Source organism: Cnephaeus nilssonii, assembly GCF_951640355.1.
Source record: "Cnephaeus nilssonii genome assembly, chromosome: 14".
NCBI classification, from domain to species: Eukaryota; Metazoa; Chordata; class Mammalia; order Chiroptera; family Vespertilionidae; genus Cnephaeus; species Cnephaeus nilssonii.
Window position 1 is genome coordinate 30,735,620 of NC_137085.1, and position 23,087 is coordinate 30,758,706.

Consider the following 23,087-nt stretch of genomic DNA (forward strand, 5'->3'; position numbering starts at 1 on the left):
GATCAGGCCGGCAGGCGGGGCAGTTGGGGGCGAGCAGGCTGGTGGGGGGTCAGTTGGGGGTGAGCAGGCCAGCAGGGGGGCAGTTGGGAGCATTCAGGCCAGCAGGGGGGATAGCTGAGGGCGATCAGGCTGGTGGGGGGGCAGTTAGGGGTGATCAGGCTGGAATGGGGGGCAGTTGGGGGTGATCAGGCCGGAAGGCAGAGTGGTTAGGGGCGCTCAGGCAGGCAGGCAGGTGAGTGGTTAGGAGCCAGCAGTCCCAGATTGCGAGAGGGATGTCTGACTGTTGGTTTAGGATCGGGCCTTAACCAGCAGTCGGACATCCTCCGAAGGGTCCCAGATTGGAGAGGGTGCAGGTCGGGCTGAGGGACACACACCCCTCCTGCCCCCATGCATGAATTTCGTGCACCGGGCCACTAGTATACATTATAAACATTGATGGTGATACCTTCTTCCAGAAAGGATTCATAGCCATTTCCAAAGATACAGGAAAACCCCCCAACACAAAAATCACTCACACACACTCCAAGATGCCATAAATTAAAAGTGTAGAGAATGAAAAAAAAGAACTTCAGAGAATGAAGAAATAAAAACATGGGTAGAAACAAAATGGAGGCAAAGCTAAAAATGAATATAGGAATAACCTTCACATTTGCTACAGCTGGGCCATGAATTTGTCTCTAAGCTGACAGTTTCATTGGTCCCACAATTCATGATATCTATGGATAAAAAACAAACCTGTTACTCTGGAGAAAAACTATTCCCGGAACTAAGATCAGATTGGACTGTCTCCCAGGGACACTCATAAAGAGAACATTGTGTTATATGAGCAGCAGTGTCCTTGACAGCATCCCTGACAGGGTGACCAGTTCACAAGGATGCCTCTTACAGCCTGATGGCTACACACCAAAAAGCGAGTCCATGGGTTAAAGCAATACTTCTGAGGCAGGGGACTGGCTCAGTGATAATGGCTGCACTGATAAAATGTTTTTATCTCTTGGACTACAGTTATTGGCATATAGCAGGTATCAAGAAGTATTTTTGAGTGAATGTCAATTGAAGATCTAGTTCAAAGACTCCCTCTAGAAAGGTCTTCCGATTATCAAGACCTAAAATCCTGCTCTCTCCAACTTTGTACCCCTTTTGTAGCTATCAAGCAATAAATACAGTTATGCAATATTTCTTCTACTGTTGGGTTAAACTGCCGTTTCAATATTTTGACATTAAATTTCTCATGTCTTCCCCAAATATGGGAATGAGGCCAGGGATATTTGTATGTGTGTACACATAGTTGTTGTTGGTGGTGGAAGTGTTAGGTCTAGAAAGTACTATACTCATCAAACTGGAAGACCAGTTTGCAGGTCACCTTGAGAGTACTATTGGCTTAGACCCAGACTCCCACATCCAGGCTATCCTTCAGAGCTGAGGCAGGGTGGGTCATGGTGCCACCGTGGGCCTTTGGCCATGGGTCTCTGCTGAGCAACAGAAAGACCCAGTCACAGGTAATGGCATCACTGGCATTACAAGAGACTGAGTGCTGAGCTACTCACCCAGGGCTCTTTACAGTCCTGTAGGGGAACTGGGGTTGAGTTGAGTTCATAGGTTAGGGTTTAGTCATGTTAGTTGGCAGAGTTACAGGCTTGGGGGTAGGGCTTGGTGTAAGGGCTTTTCTCCCGGGTGGGTGTCACCACCTCTCAGTTCTGACTGTTATCTTCCTGTTGTCATTGACATTGTAAAGGTGCTTCAGAGCAGGAACGTGGTCCCTATGTGCAGCTTTCTACCTGCAGTCACAATGATGATGAAGATCTTGTCTTCTGGTGTATAACTTTACCTTGTTCTTGTTTCAACAGCAATGGCACTGCCAGACCTGGGATAGGAAACTGGAAGAGGGCGTGTAGTGGTTAAGAATATGGGTTTTGATGGAGGCCTGTGCAGGTCGCAACCCATCCAGGGCTTGAAGTTGCTATCTGCCTCATAAAGGAAAGTAGACGGTTTGTCTTTTGGCAAGACAAAGTTGTCTTGTCTGAAAAAGCCTCCTCCATGGTTGGCTTTGGCATCTTCCAGGAATAGGAGGGTCTCCTGTCATGATGGGGAGGAGGTGCTTTTGCTGATTCACATGATGGGTGGCTGGGGTTCGGGGGAGACACGTGCCAAACACGCAGCAGCAGTGGGAGGCCTGTGACAGCACCAGGATGTGGCACAGCCACAGGGTCACAGGGAATGGGAAGGTGCTCAGGATCACCTTGTTGACTATATTGCTGCTGGCACTCAGCACTGCAGGCATAGCACTGCCACCTCCTGTGCCCTCACATGCCCTGCTGCTGCCACCCTGCCCCAGTGGCCACCCCTTTCCACTCATCTGATGACCCAACCCAGGCTCGTCATCACTTTCTGCTTTGCTTTCTCTTAATAGAATTTATCCCTACATAACCTGTATATTTCTTTGTTTATAGTCTGCCTCTCCGCACTACACTGTAAGCTCCTTGAAAGCGGGAACTTTGTTTTGTTCACTGTGGTAGCCCCAGCACCTAAAACAATGCCTGACATGTAGAAGGTACTCAAAAACACTTATTGAGCTGAGGCCGGTTTGGCTCAGTGGATGGAGCGTCGGCCTGTGGACTGAGGTTCGATTCCGGTCAGGGGCATGTGCCTTGATTGCGGGCACATCCCCAGTGGGGGGTGTGCAGGGGGCGGCTGATCGATGTTTCTCTCTCGTCGATGTTTCTAGCTCTCTGTCTCTCGCCCTTCTTCTCTGTGAAGAATCAATAAAATATATTTTTTAAAAAAACCACACCACTTATTGAATGAATGAATAAATGTACCAGCCAATGGAGAGCTAGAGCTTTTGTGAGTTCATCTGGCTAGAGGCCAAGACACTGGAGAATGTGGAATGCAGGTGTCCACGTGGACTCCTATAGCTTTGTCTCTCCTACTAGACTAATGGGAAGAGCTGACAATGCCAAGAACCCCGGCCCTCCTGGGAGTTACTGTTCAGTATCTGTAATTGTAAGGTTGAGGGCCTAGATAGTACAGGATTCATATGGTTTGGGAATGGTACAAAGGGCAGTCCCATCAATCTTTAAGTTAGCTAGAGTAGTTTTCTTGCTTCCAATCCAAAAACCTTGACTGAGTAGGTTCAAGAAATTGAAAGAAAGCCCTGTGTTTGGGTATATGGATAGACAAGGAGAGAGTGATACATAGGAATAGATAAGACCTTCTCTAAAAGTAAGACTAAACAAATGTGTTTAGTATTAAGTGGATGAGGAGTGGAAACTCATGAAAGAATTTAAGCAGGGGAACAATATGGTCAGATTTGTGTTTTGAAATATTTTCTTGGCTGGACAATGTGGCTCAGGGGTTGAGCATTGACCCAGGAATCAAGAGGTTGCTGGTTTAATTCCCGGTCAGGACACATGCCCAGGTTGCGGGCTTGATGCTGGGGCGTGCAGGAGGCAGCCAATTGACATTTTTATCTATCCTTCTCCCTTCCTCTCTCTCTAAAATCAATATTAATTAAAAAAAAATATTTTCTCTAGCTGAAGTGTGAATGGATTGGAGGGGGGTCAGAGTGAATTATGGAAAAAATAAAGAAAAACATTCCAGAGGAACTAGCATGAACATCAAGGAACACAATAGAGTATTCAGTTGGGCCAGGGCTTAGCAAAGATCTTTCATTTATCTCTCTACAGTCCTGGGGAGAAGGAGTTTGGAAGATATTGCTGGTACAAGGCTGGGAGTGAAGAGAGGGTGGGAGGTAAGGCAGGATAAATTAGAAGGGCTTTGGTGACTTTCTTTTTAATGTTTATAAGAACTTTCAGGAGAGACCACCGCAACATCCATGATTTACACAAATAAGAACTGAACTGAAATAAAAGGTCTAACTTGAACCATCAATGGTATAAATGTCAGTACTTGGGATTATAGTGACAATCTCCTCAACTCTTAAAAATTTAGAATCTTGAGAGAGTTAAACTATGAAATCAACACATAGTGGGATAAATTACCCAGCCCTAATAGCAGGAGTTGAAAACAACGTGTAAATTATAGATGGAAGCTTTTAAATTGTAGGTTATAGTTAAAGGATACATTAGCATGTTTACACTATGATGTGGAACTCTACTGGTGTGCCAATTACAGATATGACTATCAAGAATTTGAAAAGATTATTAAAACATTTTAATCAGAATGGCTATCATCAACAAATCGACAAAAGACAAGTGCTGGCGAGGATGTGGAGAAAAAGGGCCCTAGCTGGTTTGGCTCAGTTGATAGAGCCTCGGCCTGGGGACTGAAGGGTCCTGGGTTTGATTCCAGTCAAGGGCACATGCCCAGGTTTGGGGCTCGATCCCTAGTAGGGGGCGTGCAGGAGGCAGCCAATCGATGATTCTCTCTCATCATTGATGTTTCCATCTCTCCGCTCTCCCTCTCTGAAATCAATCAATATATATATATATATATATATATATATATATATATATATATATATATATATATATATATATATATAAAGGAACCCCTGTACACTGCTGGTGGGAATGCAGACTGGTGCAGCCACTGTGGAAAACAGTATGAAGTTTCCTCAAAAAATTCAAAATGGAACTCCCATTTGACCCAGTAATCCCACTTCTAGAAATGTATCCCAAGAAATCAGAAACACCAATCAGAAAGAATATATATACCCCTATGTTCATAGCAGCACAATTTACCATAGCTAAGATTTGGAAACAGCCTAAGTGCCCATCAGCAGATGAGTGGATTAGAAAGCTGTGGCACATCTACACAATGGAATACTATGCTCTTATAAAAAAGAATTCTTACCATTTGCAACAGTATGGATGGACCTGGAGAGCATTATGCTAAGTGAAATAAGCCATTCGGAGAAAGATAAATATCACATGATCTCACTCATTTGTGGAATATAATGAACAACATAAACTGATGAACAAAAATAGATCCAGAGACATAGAAGCATGGAACAGGCCACCAAACCTCAGAGGGAAGGGAGGGGAAGGTGGGAGTGAAGGGGGTAAGAGATTAACCAAAGGACTATGCATACCCAATGGACAGACAATAGGGGGTTGAGGACCTGTGCTGGGGGGGAGGGGGGTTGGGGGGAGCAGGCTGGGAGAGGTCAATGGGGGAAAAATTGACATGTAATACTTTCAACAATGAAGAATTAAAGTTAAAAAAAACAAAAAAATTTAAATAAATTATATACCTATTTAAGCATGAAACCTAATGTCAAACAGGTAATATTCACAGAAACATGCTCAAGTTTCTCATGAAAAATTTAAACATTCTATTTGAGTATTTAGCCTTAGTAAAGGTTGTGAGTTTCTCCTTATGAAGGGAGTGTCAAGAGGCGCAGGCTGCCTAGAAACGGCCACAGGGATAGCAGCCTGAAGTCTCCCGACTCAGAGGCACTGGCGGTGGCAGGGGAGCGGCGCTCCGGGGGAGAGAAGCTGGGTAACTCCCAGCAACCACACTTGGGCCACGCCCCACTGAGGGACCAATAAGGGCGGGCGTTCACTTTCTGGACCTTAGGGGAGACATCAGCCAATCTTATGACCGGCACTGGTGACGCACATCGTTGCGCGCCAGTTTGGCGACGTCATCTCTCAGCGCCGGAAGTGGTGCGGCAAACGAGTGACGCGAACTTGCCCGACTAGGCTGTTTGAGGTAAGGCAGTTTGGGCCTACCTCCTGTGCTGGCCGCGATGGAAGCCGTGGGCGTGGGCCTTATGCCGGGCTCGCTGCTGTTTTTGAGTGATGTGCCTTGAATAACGCTCTGACCGCTTCTTTCCCGGCAGGCGTTGCTCCTCCCGCGTGCTCCAGGGCTCTCGGCTCCCTCTGGCTCCCTTGGGCCGTGTTTGGCTCCGCCCCACTTCGCGTCCGTTCACCTGTGCCCCTGACACCCGTACCTAGCTTGGTCGCAACACAAGCGGAGAAAATATTAGAGCGTGGGCACTGTCCAACCGTGGGTTTGTCAGGTAGGACATTGTTTCCTTCAGAAACGCTCCCTGAAAGGAACCTGAGGGCCTCTCACAGCCCTCACAGGCCTTATGGGAAGGCCAGAAGAGGCAAGCCTGTGGTCACGCAGACCAGTGATAGCCCTTCAACAAAGCTGGGGTGTAATTTCCATTTGGAACAATGTGGCCCAGGTTTGGAGCCTTTTGGGAATTTGACGTATTGGGGATCGTTAGAACACTTGGGACAGGGCTCTCCACGTGGGGAGACAATACACATTTGTGCCTTTTCATGTTAGTTGCACCGCCTGGGATGGTCATGAGCGCCTGCTTTCATCCTACCTGTACTATTAACAAGAGTGATAATGCTTACTTTTTGCCAGACACTGATCTTTACATACTCATTTAGCCCTTGTAGTGTTGAGCAGTTATTGTTTTACAGCTGAAGAAATAAAGGCTTAGGTCAAATAACTGGTCTCAAGTCACACAGTGAGTAGGTGGTGGAGCCACGATTTGAACTCAGGCATTTGGACTTTAGAGGCCTGGATGTTATCCACTATTCTATATTGATTTTATTCAGCTGCTCGTCAAATGCCCTAACACCTCACTCTGTTGTTATCTACTATTTTATGGAGAAAATTTAGGTCATCAGAGGTGCCTTTCCTCACATTTCTGCTTTTGCTTTCCCATTTACAAAGCCATTTAGATTTATACTCATCTTGATCTTAAGTCTCAGAGGATGAGGAAGAGCTGTATCCCCTGATCAAAGCAAATCCCTTTACCTGTGTTTCTGATCTTTTATACTCTCACCTATGAGACCTTGTTTTCATTTGTTTTTTCTGCCCCTATCCCAGTCATGTATAAACAAAGTCACGTTTCTCAGATCCCTGGCCATCTCATCCCCACTTCCATTATGCAAGCCAGAAAGAAAGAAGTTCTTGGTGATCATCTTCCTTTAGCTGTCATCCAGTGACTCTTCCTCCTTCCCATCCAAACTGTTTTAAAGGGTATTCTAAGTTCTGTCCCCATTTTCTCAACGCCCATTCCCTTCTGCAGTCTGTTTTCCGACCTATTATTCCCCTGAAATCTTACCCTAAGGTCACCAGGGATTGTTCCTCAAACCAAATAGTCATTTAAAAATCATCACTTGATTCCCTTGCTGCTTTTGAGACTTGATACCTCTCACTCCCTTTTTTATTTTTGTTAATCCTCACCCGAGGATATTTTTCCATTGATTTTTCTTAAAGTGGAAGGGAGGGGGACAGAGAGAGAGTGAAACCTTGATGTGAGAGAGACACATTGATTGGTTGCCTCCCACATGCGTCCTGACCAGGGCCAGGGATTGAGCTTGCAACCTAGGTACATGCCCTTGACTGGAATCGAACCTGGGACCCTTCAGTCCACAGGCTGATGCTCTATCCACTGAGCCAAACTGGCTAGGGCTTACTCCCTTCTTTGCTTTCCAGGATAATACACTCAGCTGATTTATTCAGTGAACATTTATTGTGATATAGAGATGAGCAAGACACTGTGCCTTTCCTTAAGGAGCTTATATTCTAGCTGTTTCTCCATGTCCCTCTCACCAGTCATTTCTCCTGTGGGCAGTCTTTTTCCTCCTCTCCTAAAACGTTGGGTGTTCCCAGTGCTTGCCACTTTGGCCCACTGTACTTTTTTTTATTGATTTCAGAGAGAAAGGGAGAGGGAGAGAGGGATAGAAACATCAATGATGAGAGAAAATCATTGATCGGCTGCCTCCTGCACGCTCCCTACTGGGGATCGAGCCCCCAACCTAGGCATGTGCCCTGACTGGGAATCGAACCATGACCTCCATGGTTCATAGGTCGACACTCAACCACTGAGCCATTCTGTCCAGGCTGTTCTTTTCATTCTGAACATAATGCCTGAGTGAGCACATCACCTGGCTTGGTTTTAACTCCCTCATGCTTTCAAATAGAAGTTGTCATATTAGACCTTTTTTTCTGAGTTTCACCCTCACCTCTGACTACTCTCCCGTACAGCTCTGCCATAGGCAGTTCAAATTCAGAGGCCCAAAACTGAACTTACTTTATCACACCCATCACTAAATCCTAATGATTTTACCCCCTAAATGTTTCTCAAGTCTGTGCTCTCTACTTTGTCCCTCCATTGTCTTACTTCAGACCTCATCTCTGTCACCTGAAATATGATGGGCTTCTAACTGGTTTCCCCGCATTTAGTTCTGTTCCCCACATATCTTTTCTCCACACTACCTACCTCCTCCCCCAAATGATCTTTGAAAACAAATCTGTGTCAAAGTCCTGCTTAATAATCTTTAAAGAGCTTTCTGTCTTTAATGTTTGCTCATTCATTCAGCACATATTTATTGTTTACTGAATTGCAAAATTCATTGGAACTTCTAAATTTTGAGCTTCTCAGCCCATCAACCAGGGCTCTGCTTCATTTGGACCTGCTTGAATCTCCAGCCTCTTCTCTGCCTCATACTTTGGGTTGCAGCAACACTGAACTGCTTCTGCATATGCACAGTGCTATTCCTTCATGCACTTGCCCTTGCTGTTCACTTTTGTTGGAGTCTTCTCCCCGATTTCTTTCTTTACTTCTTTTTTAAATATATTTTATTGATTTTTACAGAGAGGAAGGGAGAGGGATAGAGAGTTAGAAACATCGATGAGAGAGAAACATCGATTCAGCTGCCTCCTGCACACCCCCCACTGGGGATATGCCCGCAACCAAGGTACATGCCCTTGACCGGAATCGAACCTGGGACCCTTGAGTCTGCAGGCCGACGCTCTATCCACTGAGCCGAACCGGTTAGGGCTCTTTGCTTCTTCTTTTTTTTTTTTTTTTTTAAATCTTTTTATTGATTTCAGAGAGGAAGGTAGAGAGAGATAGAAACATCAATGATGAGAGAGAATCCTTGATATGCCTCATGCATGCCCCCTACTGGGGATTGAACCCGAAACCTGGGCATGTGCTCTAACCAGGAATTGAACTGACCTGGTTCATAGGTCGACGCTCAACCACCGAGCCACACCAGCCAGGCTCTTTCTCCACTTCTCCTAGGTTAGGCTGCTCCCTTTCACCTAATTAACGAGGTTTTTATATAGGAGTCATTTTAGGCTCAACTCCTATAGGAAACCTTTCTTGACACCTTTCTCCAACTCTGGGTTGGGTACTTCACTTTTGTGCCCTATCTGTGATGGCAGGTATGATGTATTATACCTGTAACATACAGTGCAAGTGAAATGTATTATGTCTTTACTCCTAGCACTAGGTTGGCACAAGGAACATAGTGGGCATGCAGTAATTTTGATTGAATGATCAAATGAGTGAAGAGAAAAGGTATATGGTGCAGTGATTAAGAACCTGTTCTTTGGCCCTAGCTGGTTTGGCTCAGTGGATAGAGTGTCGACCTGTGGACAGAAGGGTCCCTGGTTCGATTCTGGTCAAGGGCACATACCCGGGTTGTGAGCTCCATCCCCAGTAGGGGGTGTGCAGAAGGCAGCCGATCAATAATTCTCTCATCACTGATGTTTCTATCTCTCCCTCTCCCTTCCTCTCTGAAATCAATAAAAATATATTAAAAATAAAAAAGAACCTGCTCTTTGGAATTAATTCAAATCCTGTCTCTGGCACACATTGGCTGTATGACTTGAACACATTACTTACTAGTATCTTCTCTAAGCCTTAAATTTTCGCTTCCTTGCATTGAGAGTTGTTGTGAAGATTAAATGAGGCGATATAAATGAGATATTTAGCAAATGTCTAGCACATAGTATGCATTTGATAAAAGAATGCTGAACACCAGGGGCTATAGAAGTATAAGACCAGGCCTAACCCAGGGCAGTGATCTCCAAAGAGCCTTCCTCCAAATTTTCTGAAGGGATGGACAGTGATGCAGTCTGTATACAAGGAGATTTAATTATCATCTGTACCCATCCATCCCACCTTGACCCTTGGATCTTTCATAGGCAACTTAATCTAATTGTGTTTTAATCTGAAAGCATCTCTTCTTTACCTACGTTTATCCCCAAATTATGTCTCTATATTTTTCCTTTTGGTTAATGGGTATTTCCAAATTAGGAATCCTGGTTATCTCCCTTTCCTCATTTGTCATTCCCCAAATGCAGTCAGTAATTAAGTCTACCTTCATGATTTCTTCTGGCTGTTCTTCCTCTCCATCCCCTTTGTTCTGCCTTTGCTCAGGCAGAATTTCTTGTCTTTCTCTTCTGCTGAAACTCTACATGGCCTTAAGGGTTGTTTTTCAAAAGAATGCCAGCACCTCCACTATTGTGCAAGTTGTGTATTGCACAAAGGTGCTGCAGTCATACTTGGAAATTGCATGTTTGCATATTTATTATGACAGTCTTCTGGCAGATGGCAGCAAAACATCATTCTAACATCAGTATGTTCTGTCAGTTAAAGAAGGGAAACCTTCAAATACACAAAAAGTGCCTATAGACTAAAGAATAGCTTCTCTTCTATGTCCTTAGTTTTTTGCCAGGCAAACTCCTTTTCAGTCCTTTAAAACCCATTATAAATATCCCTTTTCACAAATCTTTTTTGATACTCTCTGCGAGTCAGTCATCCCTTTGCCTGAGCTAATGCCATATTTGGTTACTTCCTTCTTACATGCTCATCACATTACATTTTAATAATTGGTATATGAGTCTATGTGTCCCATTGTACTCCAAGCCTCAGAAGAATAGGGACAATGTTTAATCATTCTTTGGTCCTCAACCTGTAGCCTGATGCCCAGCACATAAAGTATATCAATAAATATAACAAATTTGATTGCTTGGCATGATTCAGTCACAGAGGTGAATACTTTACCCATGTTTTCTTAGTTAATTCTCACAACAGCCATATGAATCCTGTCATTATCACATTGTACATGTGAGGAAATGAGACTAGGGAGGTGAAGTCACTTGCCTCAAGATGAACAGATGGTATATGGCATGTGTGGTATCTGGGGTGTGGCCCTGGAGGACCTGTGCTGGTTTTTCCATGATTCTCTTCTGTTTTGTCTCTCAGAGTCATGATGCGGGTGTGCTGGTTGGTGAGACAGGACAACCGTCACCAGCGAATCAAACTTCCACATTTGGAAGCAGTCGTGGTTGGGCGTGGCCCAGAGACCAAGATCACTGATAAGAAATGTTCTCGACAGCAAGGTAACTGGTCACAAGACTGTGGAGAGCACCTGCTCGGTTCCTTAGAGTAGTGATAACCAAAGGTGCGCATTTTCTGGGTGGTCATGATGGAAAACCTTTGGTCTGCCATAAACAAAACTCAGGAACAGGGCTCTTAGCCAACACCGGGCCCGTTCACTCCCGATTCCATCCTCTGAAAGCAGTTACTATTCAGTGTTGGGAACAGGCGGGTCCTTCCTATTGGTGGTGGAGTCCTGCACCCTGCTTTGTCTAGGAAGGGTCCAAGTTGGGAAGTGAGACAGTTGAATTCTGGGATCTCCAGGCTGAAACTGTGTCTGAGAAGTGATGGGATGGTTCCATCCTTTACATATTGCCTCATACAGAGGGTGGTATTTTTATTTATTTTAAAAATTTATCTTTATTGTTGAAAGTATTATAAATGTCCCCTTTGTTTTTTTCCTCGTTGACTCCCTCTACCTGGCACCCACCCCTCCCAGGCCTTCACCACACCATTGTCTGTGTCCCTGGGCAATGCATATATACATATAAGTTTCCCAGTTAATCTCCCCCCATCTACCTCCTGACCTCTATCTTTCCCAGAGGGTGGTATCTTTATAAGGGGATAGTATCTAGCTCTTGAAGTGTCATCCCTGGAACTTAATGAAATGAAAGTCCTTAGGAAAAAGCCTTACCATATACCTCATTTTTTTGCCTATAAACTTCTGGACATGCTCACTGCTACCAGGCCTCCCACCTGCAGTATGTTCCCCAGAGCAGGGTTTTCTGAGGTTTGGAGTCTGCAGCACGGATTATTGGTTTTGCCACATGAGTTAATCTAAATGGGTGAAAAAAAAGTCATGCTTGACCTGGCTAGGCCCAAGATACATAGGCAGACGCTGCTTCTCACTCTCTGTCCCCCTGGTCACAATGGCAGTGTGTGTGTCCGCCTGTCCTCTGCCTGTCCTCTCTGGAGAGCAGCTGTGGTGTCTCTCTTCTTTGTTCCCTATCTTACTTACCTGAACATGAGTGATAAATGTTACTTCTTCCCACACATGCTCAGATTGTTCTGACTGTTCCTCTTTCTAGACTATTCTCTCCACTCCTCCTACCCAAGGCCAGCTGAACGTCTGTTTTTCCGGAATGTATCATTTGCCCCTTTCTCTGTTAAAGGCATCTGATAGCTTTATATAATAGCGGAAGCCTGATTTAATCTTGAGTGAAGAGCTTGTAAGAGAAGTGGGTCCCCTTCCCTGACTGTGGTCCCAGGTGGGCCAAGGGCTCTGGAATAGGAAGACTTGTGGAGACTCAGTGAAGCTGCCTCTTAGGGATATTAGCAGTAGCTAAGGGAGTATGTACACTGTTGGACTTTTTTTTAAAGTGTTTGATTCTGTAAATTTAGAAAATAAACAGATAGTCCCATCATTCTAATACTCTCTGATTGAAGAAAATAAAGTTTTAATTTATGATGACCTGTTGGACATTTTATGGAAGGATTTGGAGCCCCAGTCACCTGTATAATGGGCAGTTTTGCTCATAGGCCTTTGAGGAAACCCATGTCAAGTTGCCTTCTTGAGGCTTCATTGTCCTATAGAGAGAATAGGAGCAAGTGCCTGGTTCTTCATGGTATTTGGGTTTGACTTTTTTTAATCTCTTCCAGTGCAGTTGAAAGCAGAGTGTAACAAAGGATATGTCAAGGTAAAGCAGGTATGTCTGTTTGTGACTTGAATTTCCATTTTATACTTGATGATTTTCTTAGGCTATTGACTTTAGAGTGTCATTGCCAGCCAGTAAGTCTTCTCAGTCATGTGTGGAAGTGATGGAGTAATATAAGTGAACATTAAGCATAGTTCCTGGCACATAGTAAGTGGTTAACATAATAGTGGCTCTATTAGTGATGGAATTGTTGCTTTTTTTGTAATTACCTTCTGATTATTTCATAGGTAGGGGTCAATCCCAGCAGCATTGACTCAGTCATAATTGGGAAGGACCAAGAGGTGAAGCTGCAGCCTGGCCAGGTTCTCCACATTGTGAATGAACTTTATCCGTATATTGTAGAATTCGAGGAAGAGGCAAAGAGCCCTGGCCTGGAAACACACAGGAAGAGAAAGAGGTCAGGCAACAGCGATTCCTTAGAAAGGGATGCTGCCCAGGAAGCTGAGCCCAGTACAGGACTGGTACCTGGGAGTGACCCTAGCCAATGCTTTGTGCCCCCAAACAAGGGGACAGATGAATCTACCAAAAAGGTGAGGGTAGTTTGCTTGATAGATGATGTGGAGATTAAATGAGATATAATGATGGCTTAATTGTTTTGTACACTCTAAAGCCAGGCACACGTGAGGGGTTATTAACCATGATAGGGGTTATTAACCAAGATGAAAGAGTCACTTGTTTGTTTCACCAGTCACTTGGGTGAATGTCCCTTTATGTGCTTTTCTCTTGAATTCCTGAGGTAAGCCACTTGAAGGTAGGGCGATAATGGAATATACTTAACACTGAGCTACTAAAATGTGTCAGTCATTTGTATTTCTAGAAGGTTAGCATTGGAACACTTTTCATAGATCATGTGATTCACATCCTGATGTCAAAGTGGAAACCTAGTCAGGCTTAGATGGAGTGGGAGAGGACAGAAGATGTGGTTCACACTCTGGCATTTCCAGCCTCTGTCTAGACATGCAGCTCTGGATATAGGGAGAAAATGGGGCTGGCTTATGATTACAAAGGCATAAGTTTGATATAAAGGGGATATAGTTTAGTTCTTAAAAATTAACTTTATTTCCAAGTTTGGTTGGACTTTGCTGACATTCAATGTGAACTAATGCCAAATTTAACTATTGGCATTTGAGATTTTCATTGCTCTTTATTGTTTTAGGAATCATTGGGCCACTGGAGTCAGGGCTTGAAGATTTCTATGCAGGATCCCAAAATGCAGGTCAGAATAAAATTTTGGCATTGAAATAATCGTCAGAGGTCATAACTATAAATGAAATCAAAGGCCATCAGTGTTTCTGAATGAGATTTGTTTTATTGGGCTATTTGTGAGAACAAGTAGCTTTTCTCATTGCCAATAAGTGAGCACCTGAAATTCTTTGGAAAGAAACTAAGTTCTTCAAATGAATATCCCCTCTGCCTTGTTCTTCTTAAATTTCTGCATACTATTAAGGGAAGTTGAGTTAACCTTACTGTGGTCCCTTTCAGGAGCATCAGATAATATGACTGTGGTTACTGGCCTATCCTGGGATTAATAGTCCGGTATCACCCTAGGAGGGGTCTTTGAGTTCTTAAATTATCTCCTGGGATGACAAGGGGCCAGATCTGAGAGTGTCTTGGAACACACGTGCAGATGTCATATGGTCTGCTGTGGTAGAGTGGAGAAGGGAGCATTTAATTGATGCCTGGAGGGATTTCACATCAGATCCTTAGCAACTACTTCGTACTGTGCATCTTCTGTGTAGTGTGGTGATTAAAACACAGACTAAAGTTGGGGTTGCAATCTTAGATTTCCTGCTTAGTAACTGTGACTTTGCATAAGACACTCAACTTATCTGAGTCTCTGTGCTTTCATCTGTCAAAATTGGGATACTAAAAACTTTTACAGAAGATTGTGGTGGGATTAAGTGAGTTAATGAATATATAACAGCACCTGGCACAGAAGATGCATGGAAAATGTCTGTTTCCTTCTCCTTTGCCTCTCTGCTAGGTTTACAAAGATGAGCAGGTGGTGGTGATTAAGGATAAATACCCCAAGGCTCGTCACCACTGGCTGGTCTTACCATGGGCCTCAATTTCCAGTCTGAAGGCTGTGACCAGAGAACATCTTGAGCTCCTCAAACATATGCATACTGTGGGGGAAAAGGTGATTGCAAATGTTGCTGGGTCCAGCAAACTCCGCTTCCGATTGGGCTACCACGCCATTCCCAGCATGAGGTAAGCCCTGTGGGGAGGGCTGGTGCATCCTGATTATGTGTAGGTGGAGATGGATTCAGCCTGGGTCTGCTGCGTGTGCTGTTAGCTGCAAGGCCCAGGGGGGTTTCCACGGCAGGTGAGCTGAAACTTCCGTTCTTCTGTCTGACTTGCCTGTAAGCCTTGAGTTCCTACTTCTGCTTGTAATTCGGTTACATACTTTTTTTTTGTTCCTCTCAAAGTGTAAACCTCTGAGGACCTAATTTATGAACTAGACGAAGTAGCTTTATTACACCGGGATGAAGAATTAAAGAATTGTAGTCAGTGACTGTTCAGAAACTCCTAAGTGATTAAGGACCATTGCTCTGAAGGACACAAACATCACTGATTTCTGTCCTAACAGCTTAGTAGATCTAAGATGTAAGATAAAATGAGAGAAAAGTGCAGAGCCTGGCTCATTCCCAGAAGGATTCAGAAAGGAAGGATTGATTCTTTTCAAAGAATGCATCCAAGGCAGTTCTCCACAGGATAAATTACCTGAACGAGATAAGCAGAGTAATGGATTTCAGAGTTTTTATCTTGGGGTTTTTTTTTTTTTTTTTTTGCAATAAAATATAGCATTAAATTTACCACTTTAACCATGTTCAAGGTCTAGTTTAATGGCATTAAGTACATTTACATTGTGCAACTATCACCACTATTTCTAGAACTTTCTTCCCACACTACCATCTTCCTTCCTCCCCCAACCGCTCAAAACCACCAATCTGGTTTCTGTCTCTATGACTTTAACTACTTTAGGTACCTCATATAAGTGGAATTATATAGGATCTGTCTTTTTGTGACTGGCTTATTTCACTTAAGATAATTCTTCAAAGTTCATCCATGTTGTACCATGTATCAGAATATCTTAGGGTTCTTTTTAATAAGCACCATTATTCTTCACTTTTTTTTTAGATGGGTAATTATGACTTAGATTACTGGCTACTTTAATGTAATGAAATTTTTGTGCCACATATGTCCCCCCATCAATACTCTTTCTTTTAAAAGGACGTATAACGTATCCTTCATAATAAAAAGGCAATATGCAAATAACCATCACTCCGCTACGTCCACGATTGGGCGGTGGGAGGCTGGGGGGTGGGACTCGGGGTGGCACATCCGGCCATTGAGAGGCGCGGGACTCCCGCGCCCCCCCCCCCCCCCCAACGGCTGGATTGGCGGCCGCTGAGGGGGGCTGCCTCGGACACCCTGGACACCCAGCTCCGCTGCCATCAGAGGCGGGGAGCCGGTTGTCCGCACCCGGATCCCCTGCCCAGCTCCGCTGCCATCGGAGGCGGGGAGCCGGTTGTCCGCACCCGGATCCCCTGCCGTGCTCCCCTTCGTCAGCGCCTCAAGCCCCAGCAGCAGCGGCAGCGGCTGGGGATGAGCTGGTGATCCCAACAGCCTGGCAGCTCAGTGGCGGCGGCGGAGGCAGCATTGGGCCTGGGGACTGGCGAACAGGCAGAAGATGGCCCTGATCGCAGGAGGCTAGGCCTAGGGACCCTACCCGCACGATTGAATCGTGCGCTGGGCCTCTAGTATAGAATAAAATGTATAATAAGATTTATAGTTTGATCAGTTTTGACAAATGTACATACCATGCAACTATCACTCTGATCAAGATACAGAACATTTCTATCATCTCATCCCAGGAAGCACCTTTGTGCTCTTTCCAGTTAATCCTCCGCAAGCATTGTTATAACTTCTTTCAGCATAATTGGTTTAGTCTGTTCTCATGTAAATGGAACCATGTAATGTGTGCTCTTTTTCATTCTGGCTTTCTTTGGTCTGCGAAATGATTTTGAGATTCTTGCATGTCACCCATAGTCCTATTTCCCTAATGCTTCAGAGCCTGTGACTAACAGCTAATGATTACAGAGCCCTTTTCACATAGTAACCATGGTGTCCGTGCCTTTTTCATATAATGAATACTGTTGTGCTAAGGAGAATGCTAAAAGCAAGAGCTATGGCAGGTGTGGGTGGGAAACAAAATGAGCAGTAAGTAAAGTTGTCACTTACATACTCTTTTATGACCACTCTTTATTATATAATTTTGAATGAAGTTTATAGAAAGGAAAAGGTAACAAATCATTTTGTCTATTGTAAAAGTAATATATTTTAAATTTAGAAAATATAAAAACACAAAGTGTGAAGCAGGACAAAAATCTTCCATAACACCACTAATTAAACTGTAAACCTTATTCGAATTTCACCCATTTTTCTTTTTTTTTTTTACAACCAAGATTACTTTATTTTTTTTTAAATTTAAATAAATCTTTATTGTTCAGATTATTACAATTGTTTCTCCTTTTTTCCCCCCCAGATCTCCCCATCACCCTCCCCCCCCCCTTATCCATAGTCACCCATTTTTCTTAAATCCTTTTCTGCTCCAGAATTCGATCTAAGGTCCTGCAATTGAATTTATTGTCTCTCCTTAGTCTCCCCTAATCTGTGACACTTCCTCTTCCTTTTCTGGTTTTCATGACCTTGACACTTTTTAAAATATATATATATTTTATTGATGTTTCACAGAGAGGAAGGGAGAGGGATAGTTAGAAACATCAATCAGCTGCCTCCTGCACACCCCCTACGGATGATGTGCCTATAACCAAGGTACATACCCTTGACCAGAATCGAACCTGGGACCCTTCAGTCCGCAGGCCAATGCTCTATCCACTGAGCCAAACCAGTTAGGGCGACCTTGACACTTTTGATGAGTAATAGCTAGTTATCTTATAGGATATCTCTCAGTTTGGGTTTGTCTGATGATTTTTCATGATTAGATTGAGATTATGCTTTTTTCTCTTCTTGCCAACATGCCACAGAAGTGATATGTCCATTTCAGTGCCTCATAGCAAGGAGTGCATGATGTCAAGATGTTTTATTACTCATGATGTTAACCTTGATCACTTTGTAAGGTGGTATCTGCCAGGTTTCTCTACTCAAAGTTACTATTGAATATTTTGAGACTATGCTACTATCGTATTTCTGTTCAAACTTTTGCCCAGTACTTTTAGCGTCTCTATTGGTATCTGGCCTGCAATAGTTATTACTATGGTGTTTACCTAATGGTGACTTTATGTTTCCCTCATTCCTTCTAATTTATTTATTTTTTGTTTTTTATTAATACTCACCCATTGATTTTTAGAGAGAGTGGAAGGGACAGGGAGAGACAGAGAGAGAGAAACATCTATGTGAGAGAGACACATCGATTGGTTGCCTCCCGCATGTGCCCTGTCCAGGGCTGGGGATGAAGCCTGCAACCGAGGTACTGCCTTGACTGGAATCGAGCATGAGACCCTTCAGTCCAAGGGCTGGCACTTTAACAACTGAGCAACCGGCTAGGGCCCTTCTAATTTATTAATTACATTTCTTCCATGTGGAAGAGCACCCCTCCCCCCAATCCCTGCCCCAATTACATATTTATTCAATTATCAGTGCAGATTCATGGATATTTATTTTATTCTATAAGTTTTAACTCAGTCTGTCATTATTTATTTTGTTGCTCAAGTCATTCCAGCTTTGATCATTGGATGCTCCTTTTGGCTGGCCCCTGTAGCACTTTGACATACCTCCAACATGTTTTGAGCACTTATTTTCTGGAATAAGATGTTCCTGGCTCATTATAGCCTTGGAATGAACCACTTCTGCCAAGAGCCCTTGTTCCTTTTATTGGATATTTATAAACCAAGACTTGGGTACTAGGTTTCTGTAATGTTGATTCTAGGGTGTTTTTGCTCCTAGTAGATAGAGCTAGGAAATAAATGCATGAATCCTAACCTGCACTGGTAACACACACCTCTCTATTTATTTACCTGTGTGTGTATATGAAAACTATGAATTCAGCTGAAACCGGTTTGGCTCAGTGGATAGAGCGTTGGCCTGCGGACTCAAGAGTCCCAGGTTCGATTCCGGACAAGGGCATGTACCTTGGTTGCGGGCACATCCCCAGTAGGGGTTGTGCAAGAGGCAGCTGATCGATGTTTCTCTCTCATCGATGTTTCTAACTCTCTATCCCTCTCTCTTCCTCTCTGTAAAAAATCAATAAAATATATTTAAAAAAAAAAAAAGAAAACTATGAATTCATAGTGATACCTCTTATTCCAGTCCAACTCCACAAGGTTCATTCTTGTCTTCCGATTTCTGTTATTATAACTTCTTTCTCCAACAGTGAGAAATTTGGCTCTCATTAGTTACACTAAATTTACTTATTTGTTCAATTCTAGTACAGTTGACCCTTGAACAACACTAGCTATTACTCAAAGCTATACAAAAAGGCTTCCTACCTGGTTTAACAAGTTGAACAGCAAACTCTTGATTTCATTCTCAAATCTGCTTTTCCCATAAGCTTCTCTATCTCAGTAGGTGGCAACTCCCCAAACCCACATCCAATTCATTAATAAGTCCTATTCCAAAATATATTAAAAATTGGATTGCTTCTTGTCATCTCAGCTATTATAGCTCTAGTCTAAGATTTGATTATTTCTGACTTGGACTGCTAGGTCTCTGTATCCATCCTTACCCACTTCATAGTCCTTTCTCCCGGCAGCAAGAATCATCTTTAAAAAGTATAACTCAGATAGTAGCACTCCTCTGCTTAAAATCCTTAATGGCTCTTCAATATAATCAGAATATAGTGCAAACCCCTTGCTGACCTATAAGACCCTTATGATCTGGCTCCTACCTAATCTCTGCTCCAAGGCTCCAGTCATTCTGGCCATATTATCTTTCTGTTCCTTGGTTGTATCAAGCTCTTTCTCATCTCAGGGCCTTTTGCACTTAGCCTCCCCGCTCTCTGAAATACTCTTTCCCCAAAGATTCTTAGCTTGCCTGACGGCTTTCTCAGCTCAAATCACTGCCTGGGAGAGACCTTCCCTGAACACCCTAAGCTAGTTAAAGAGGCAACCTCTACCCCCTCGGCATTCTATCACATTTCTCTGTTTTATTATTTTCTAAGCAATGTTAATTATTTGAATTCTCCTTGTTGATTGGTTTACTTATACTTTATTTGTCTCCCCTCATGATAATATAATTTCTATATGGACAGAGGTCTTTCCCATTTTGTTCACTGCTAAATTCCCAGTGCTAGAACAGTGTGTGGCCCTAGTAGGTAGATAATGAGCATTAAATATTCTCAAGTGAATGAATGAATTGAATTGAATGGAAACAGTCAATATTTTACATACCCATACTTTTACTGTTTGTCCTTTTAATTTAACCATAGTCTTTCATGGATTTAATCATCTATTTCCCCCCCTCTCAACTAGCCATGTACACCTTCATGTGATCAGCCAGGATTTTGATTCTCCGTGCCTTAAAAACAAAAAACATTGGAATTCTTTTAATACAGAATACTTCCTAGAATCTCAAGGTAAACAGTATTCTTTTGTTTTCACATTTGGTTCATTTTCTCAGCTATTCTTATATTTGACTTGGTTATTTCCCTAAATAATAATCTGGTCTCAAAAACCCATATTTAACTTTATGTTCCCTATAAAGAGGGCCCCACTAAAAGAAACTGGATTATTTGAATTGTAGTGGGATTGTCAGTTTGCTGTGAGCAGCCATCTTTGGGGACCTAGAAAGCTGTTATATCAGGGTCAAAAAGGTGTTTTATTATAATACCAGGGTACTTAAAAATTGTTCTGAGAATTATTGGAGTTCATAGATATGAAAACTCTGAACAGTTCTATGTCTCTTCTGCCATCAGCTGAGCAGGAGCATCGGTCTGCCTTGTGTTAGGAGTGTTTAATTAATAGGGGAAGGGCGTGTGTGCAGAGGAACATTTCCCAGTGTATATTCTGTGGAAGTTCAGTATGCTGGGGGATTAACAGTGACAGCTGCCATCAACCAAAGGTCAGTCAGTAGTAAAGCACTGTGATAAGGCTCTGACATAGTAACAGGGGTTGCTTAGAATGTATCTTAACGGAATGTAATATCCAAAATAGGTTGCTCAGATTGAGAATTTGATCAAGCCCCTTTCCCCAGCAATGAGTCTAACCTCAAATTTACTAGCTTTAGGATACCTGGCATATATTTATTTGGGGTCAGATTTTTTTTTCTTTGTATTGGCTTTCCAGATCAGCTAGGCTCTGAACTTTTTTTCCTTGCTTGCAGCTGTGATCAAGATGATACAAGAGGCTGGCAGAGTAACTGTCCGAGATGGTATGCCTGAGCTCTTGAAGCAGCCCCTGCGTTGTCATGAGTGCCAGCAGCTGCTGCCTTCCATTCCTCAGCTGAAAGAGCATCTCAGGAAGCACTGGCCAGAGTGATTCTGTGGAACCTGAACTTCTGCAGCAAGTATGGTGATTGTTTAGAGCAAACTCCTGGCACCTGTTCTGGATTGCTTGTGAACTTTTATTTCTTAAATTAAAAATACAGGCTTTTTTTTTTTTTTAAACAAAGTTTGTTCTATTCTTAAGTGGCAAAATGTGGGGTGACTCAAAATAGGTCAGGAGTTAGGAATTTGGGTTTGTCATGGAAGTGTTCTCTGGTTGGCGAGGATGGCTGGGATAGGCCTGACCACCATCTCCAGGACCCACATCAGCTCTAACGGGAACAAACTGATCTAATGCAGGATATGGAAGTAGAGGGCAGATAATATGTTTCTGTTCCTTATATTTATCCTCCCTCCCGGAGGCACGAGGTACCCTTTCTTTAGAGCAGCCGGAGGGGTCTCTTGTTTATCCTGAAGGCATTGATCTAGTTCTCTGATCTTATTTAATTAAAAAAATTTTTTTAAATTACAGTTTACTTTCTTTTTTTTTCTTCATTTTTTTATTAAGGTATTATATGTGTACATATCTTACCATTGCCCCCCAATTACAGTTTACTTTCAATATTATTTTGTATTTCAGGCGTACAGCATAGTGGTTAGACAATCATATACTTTACACAGTGTTCCCCCTGATATTTCCAGTACCCAGCTGGCACCATCAGTTATTACAATATTACTGTTTATATTTCCTATGCTGTATTTGTTCTCTGATCTTAATCTGTTCTGTAATATTCTTTCTCTTTCCCTTCTTCATGGGGAGGTTTAGTTTCTTCTGTCCCTTTCATATTTTTCTACCCCAAACCACCCAAATACTACCTTTTCAGGAAGTCTATCTCATAAGTTCTCCTTTACTCTGAGAAAACAGGCTAGGTGAGTAGGTGGAGGGATGGGGCTTTCTTCTACTATCAGGGGCTCCTGGATGGTGAGGAAATACTCAGCCATATGTTCATCACAGTTCAGTGAGCAAGCCTTTTTGCTGGCCTGTTTGAATCTGTTTGAAAATAAAGTTCATTTGTTTGGGGCATCTCTCCTAGGTAGTTGAAACTAACAGTTTAGCCAACAGTCACAAAGTAATTTCTGATACATGAAAAGATAGTTGTTTAATGAAAAAGTTGCATTGAATCCCATAGCATAATTTTCCACTTAGAACGAATTTGGATAGAACAGTTGGATCAAATTTGGATAACAGAACTAAAGGTAAAGGGAAGTCTAATGTTTCTTGATTAAATGTTGATTTGCTTGGGGATATAATTATTTTGGTTCTTGAGTTTATTGGGACAAAACAACACACACAAAAAACACACACACACAAACAAAAAAACCCACCCTAACAATAACTTCTCTCTGGAGAGAGAAAACTTCAATCCATAGAGACCACAGTTGACCTCACTGTCTTTCACAAATAAACAAGATGCTACAGTGGTTTCTTAGTGAGCGTGGGTATAGTACCACAGACTGTGTAATAATATGTGAGATGTAATGAAAGAAAATTTGGAAGAGTGAGTGACCACCCTTACATTCTTTGTTCAGCCAGGCTACTCAGTGACCTTGAATAATAGCTCTTTTAGAAGAACAAATGTAAATAATGACTTGGAGGGGCCAGAAAAAGGATGTGAGGTATTGAGGTAGATAGGCCCCATGCCATGCCCTCTCCCAGGTGGGCTATTGTTGACATTATTACCAGAAAAAAATTACCTTTCTTTGCTTATGTAATTCAGATTTATCATTAACCAAAAACATGTAAATCACATTTGTGATGCCA

At 42.9% G+C, this 23,087-nt stretch overlaps 1 protein-coding gene across 4 annotated transcripts in view; it reads left to right on the top strand.

Annotated features, from left to right (window-relative positions):
• The window catches only part of APTX (aprataxin), a 32,582-nt gene extending 10,786 nt beyond the window's left edge, over positions 1-21,796 (top strand). Inside the window, exons 1-9 of one of the 4 annotated variants that reach the window (XM_079790284.1) lie at positions 5,626-5,676; positions 5,807-5,986; positions 10,994-11,130; positions 12,767-12,813; positions 13,050-13,352; positions 13,979-14,038; positions 14,807-15,033; positions 20,316-20,419; positions 21,166-21,796. In XM_079790284.1, the coding sequence (XP_079646410.1) occupies positions 10,998-11,130; positions 12,767-12,813; positions 13,050-13,352; positions 13,979-14,038; positions 14,807-15,033; positions 20,316-20,419; positions 21,166-21,320 (1,029 nt within the window). In that variant the 5' untranslated portion in view covers positions 5,626-5,676; positions 5,807-5,986; positions 10,994-10,997 and the 3' untranslated portion in view covers positions 21,321-21,796. Of the gene's footprint in view, positions 1-5,625; positions 5,677-5,806; positions 5,987-10,993; positions 11,131-12,766; positions 12,814-13,049; positions 13,353-13,978; positions 14,039-14,806; positions 15,034-20,315; positions 20,420-21,165 lie in introns of those variants that run through there. The other 3 variants (XM_079790285.1, XM_079790287.1, XM_079790286.1) reach the window with 3 other exon arrangements.
• The last annotated feature ends 1,291 nt before the right edge of the window (positions 21,797-23,087 follow it).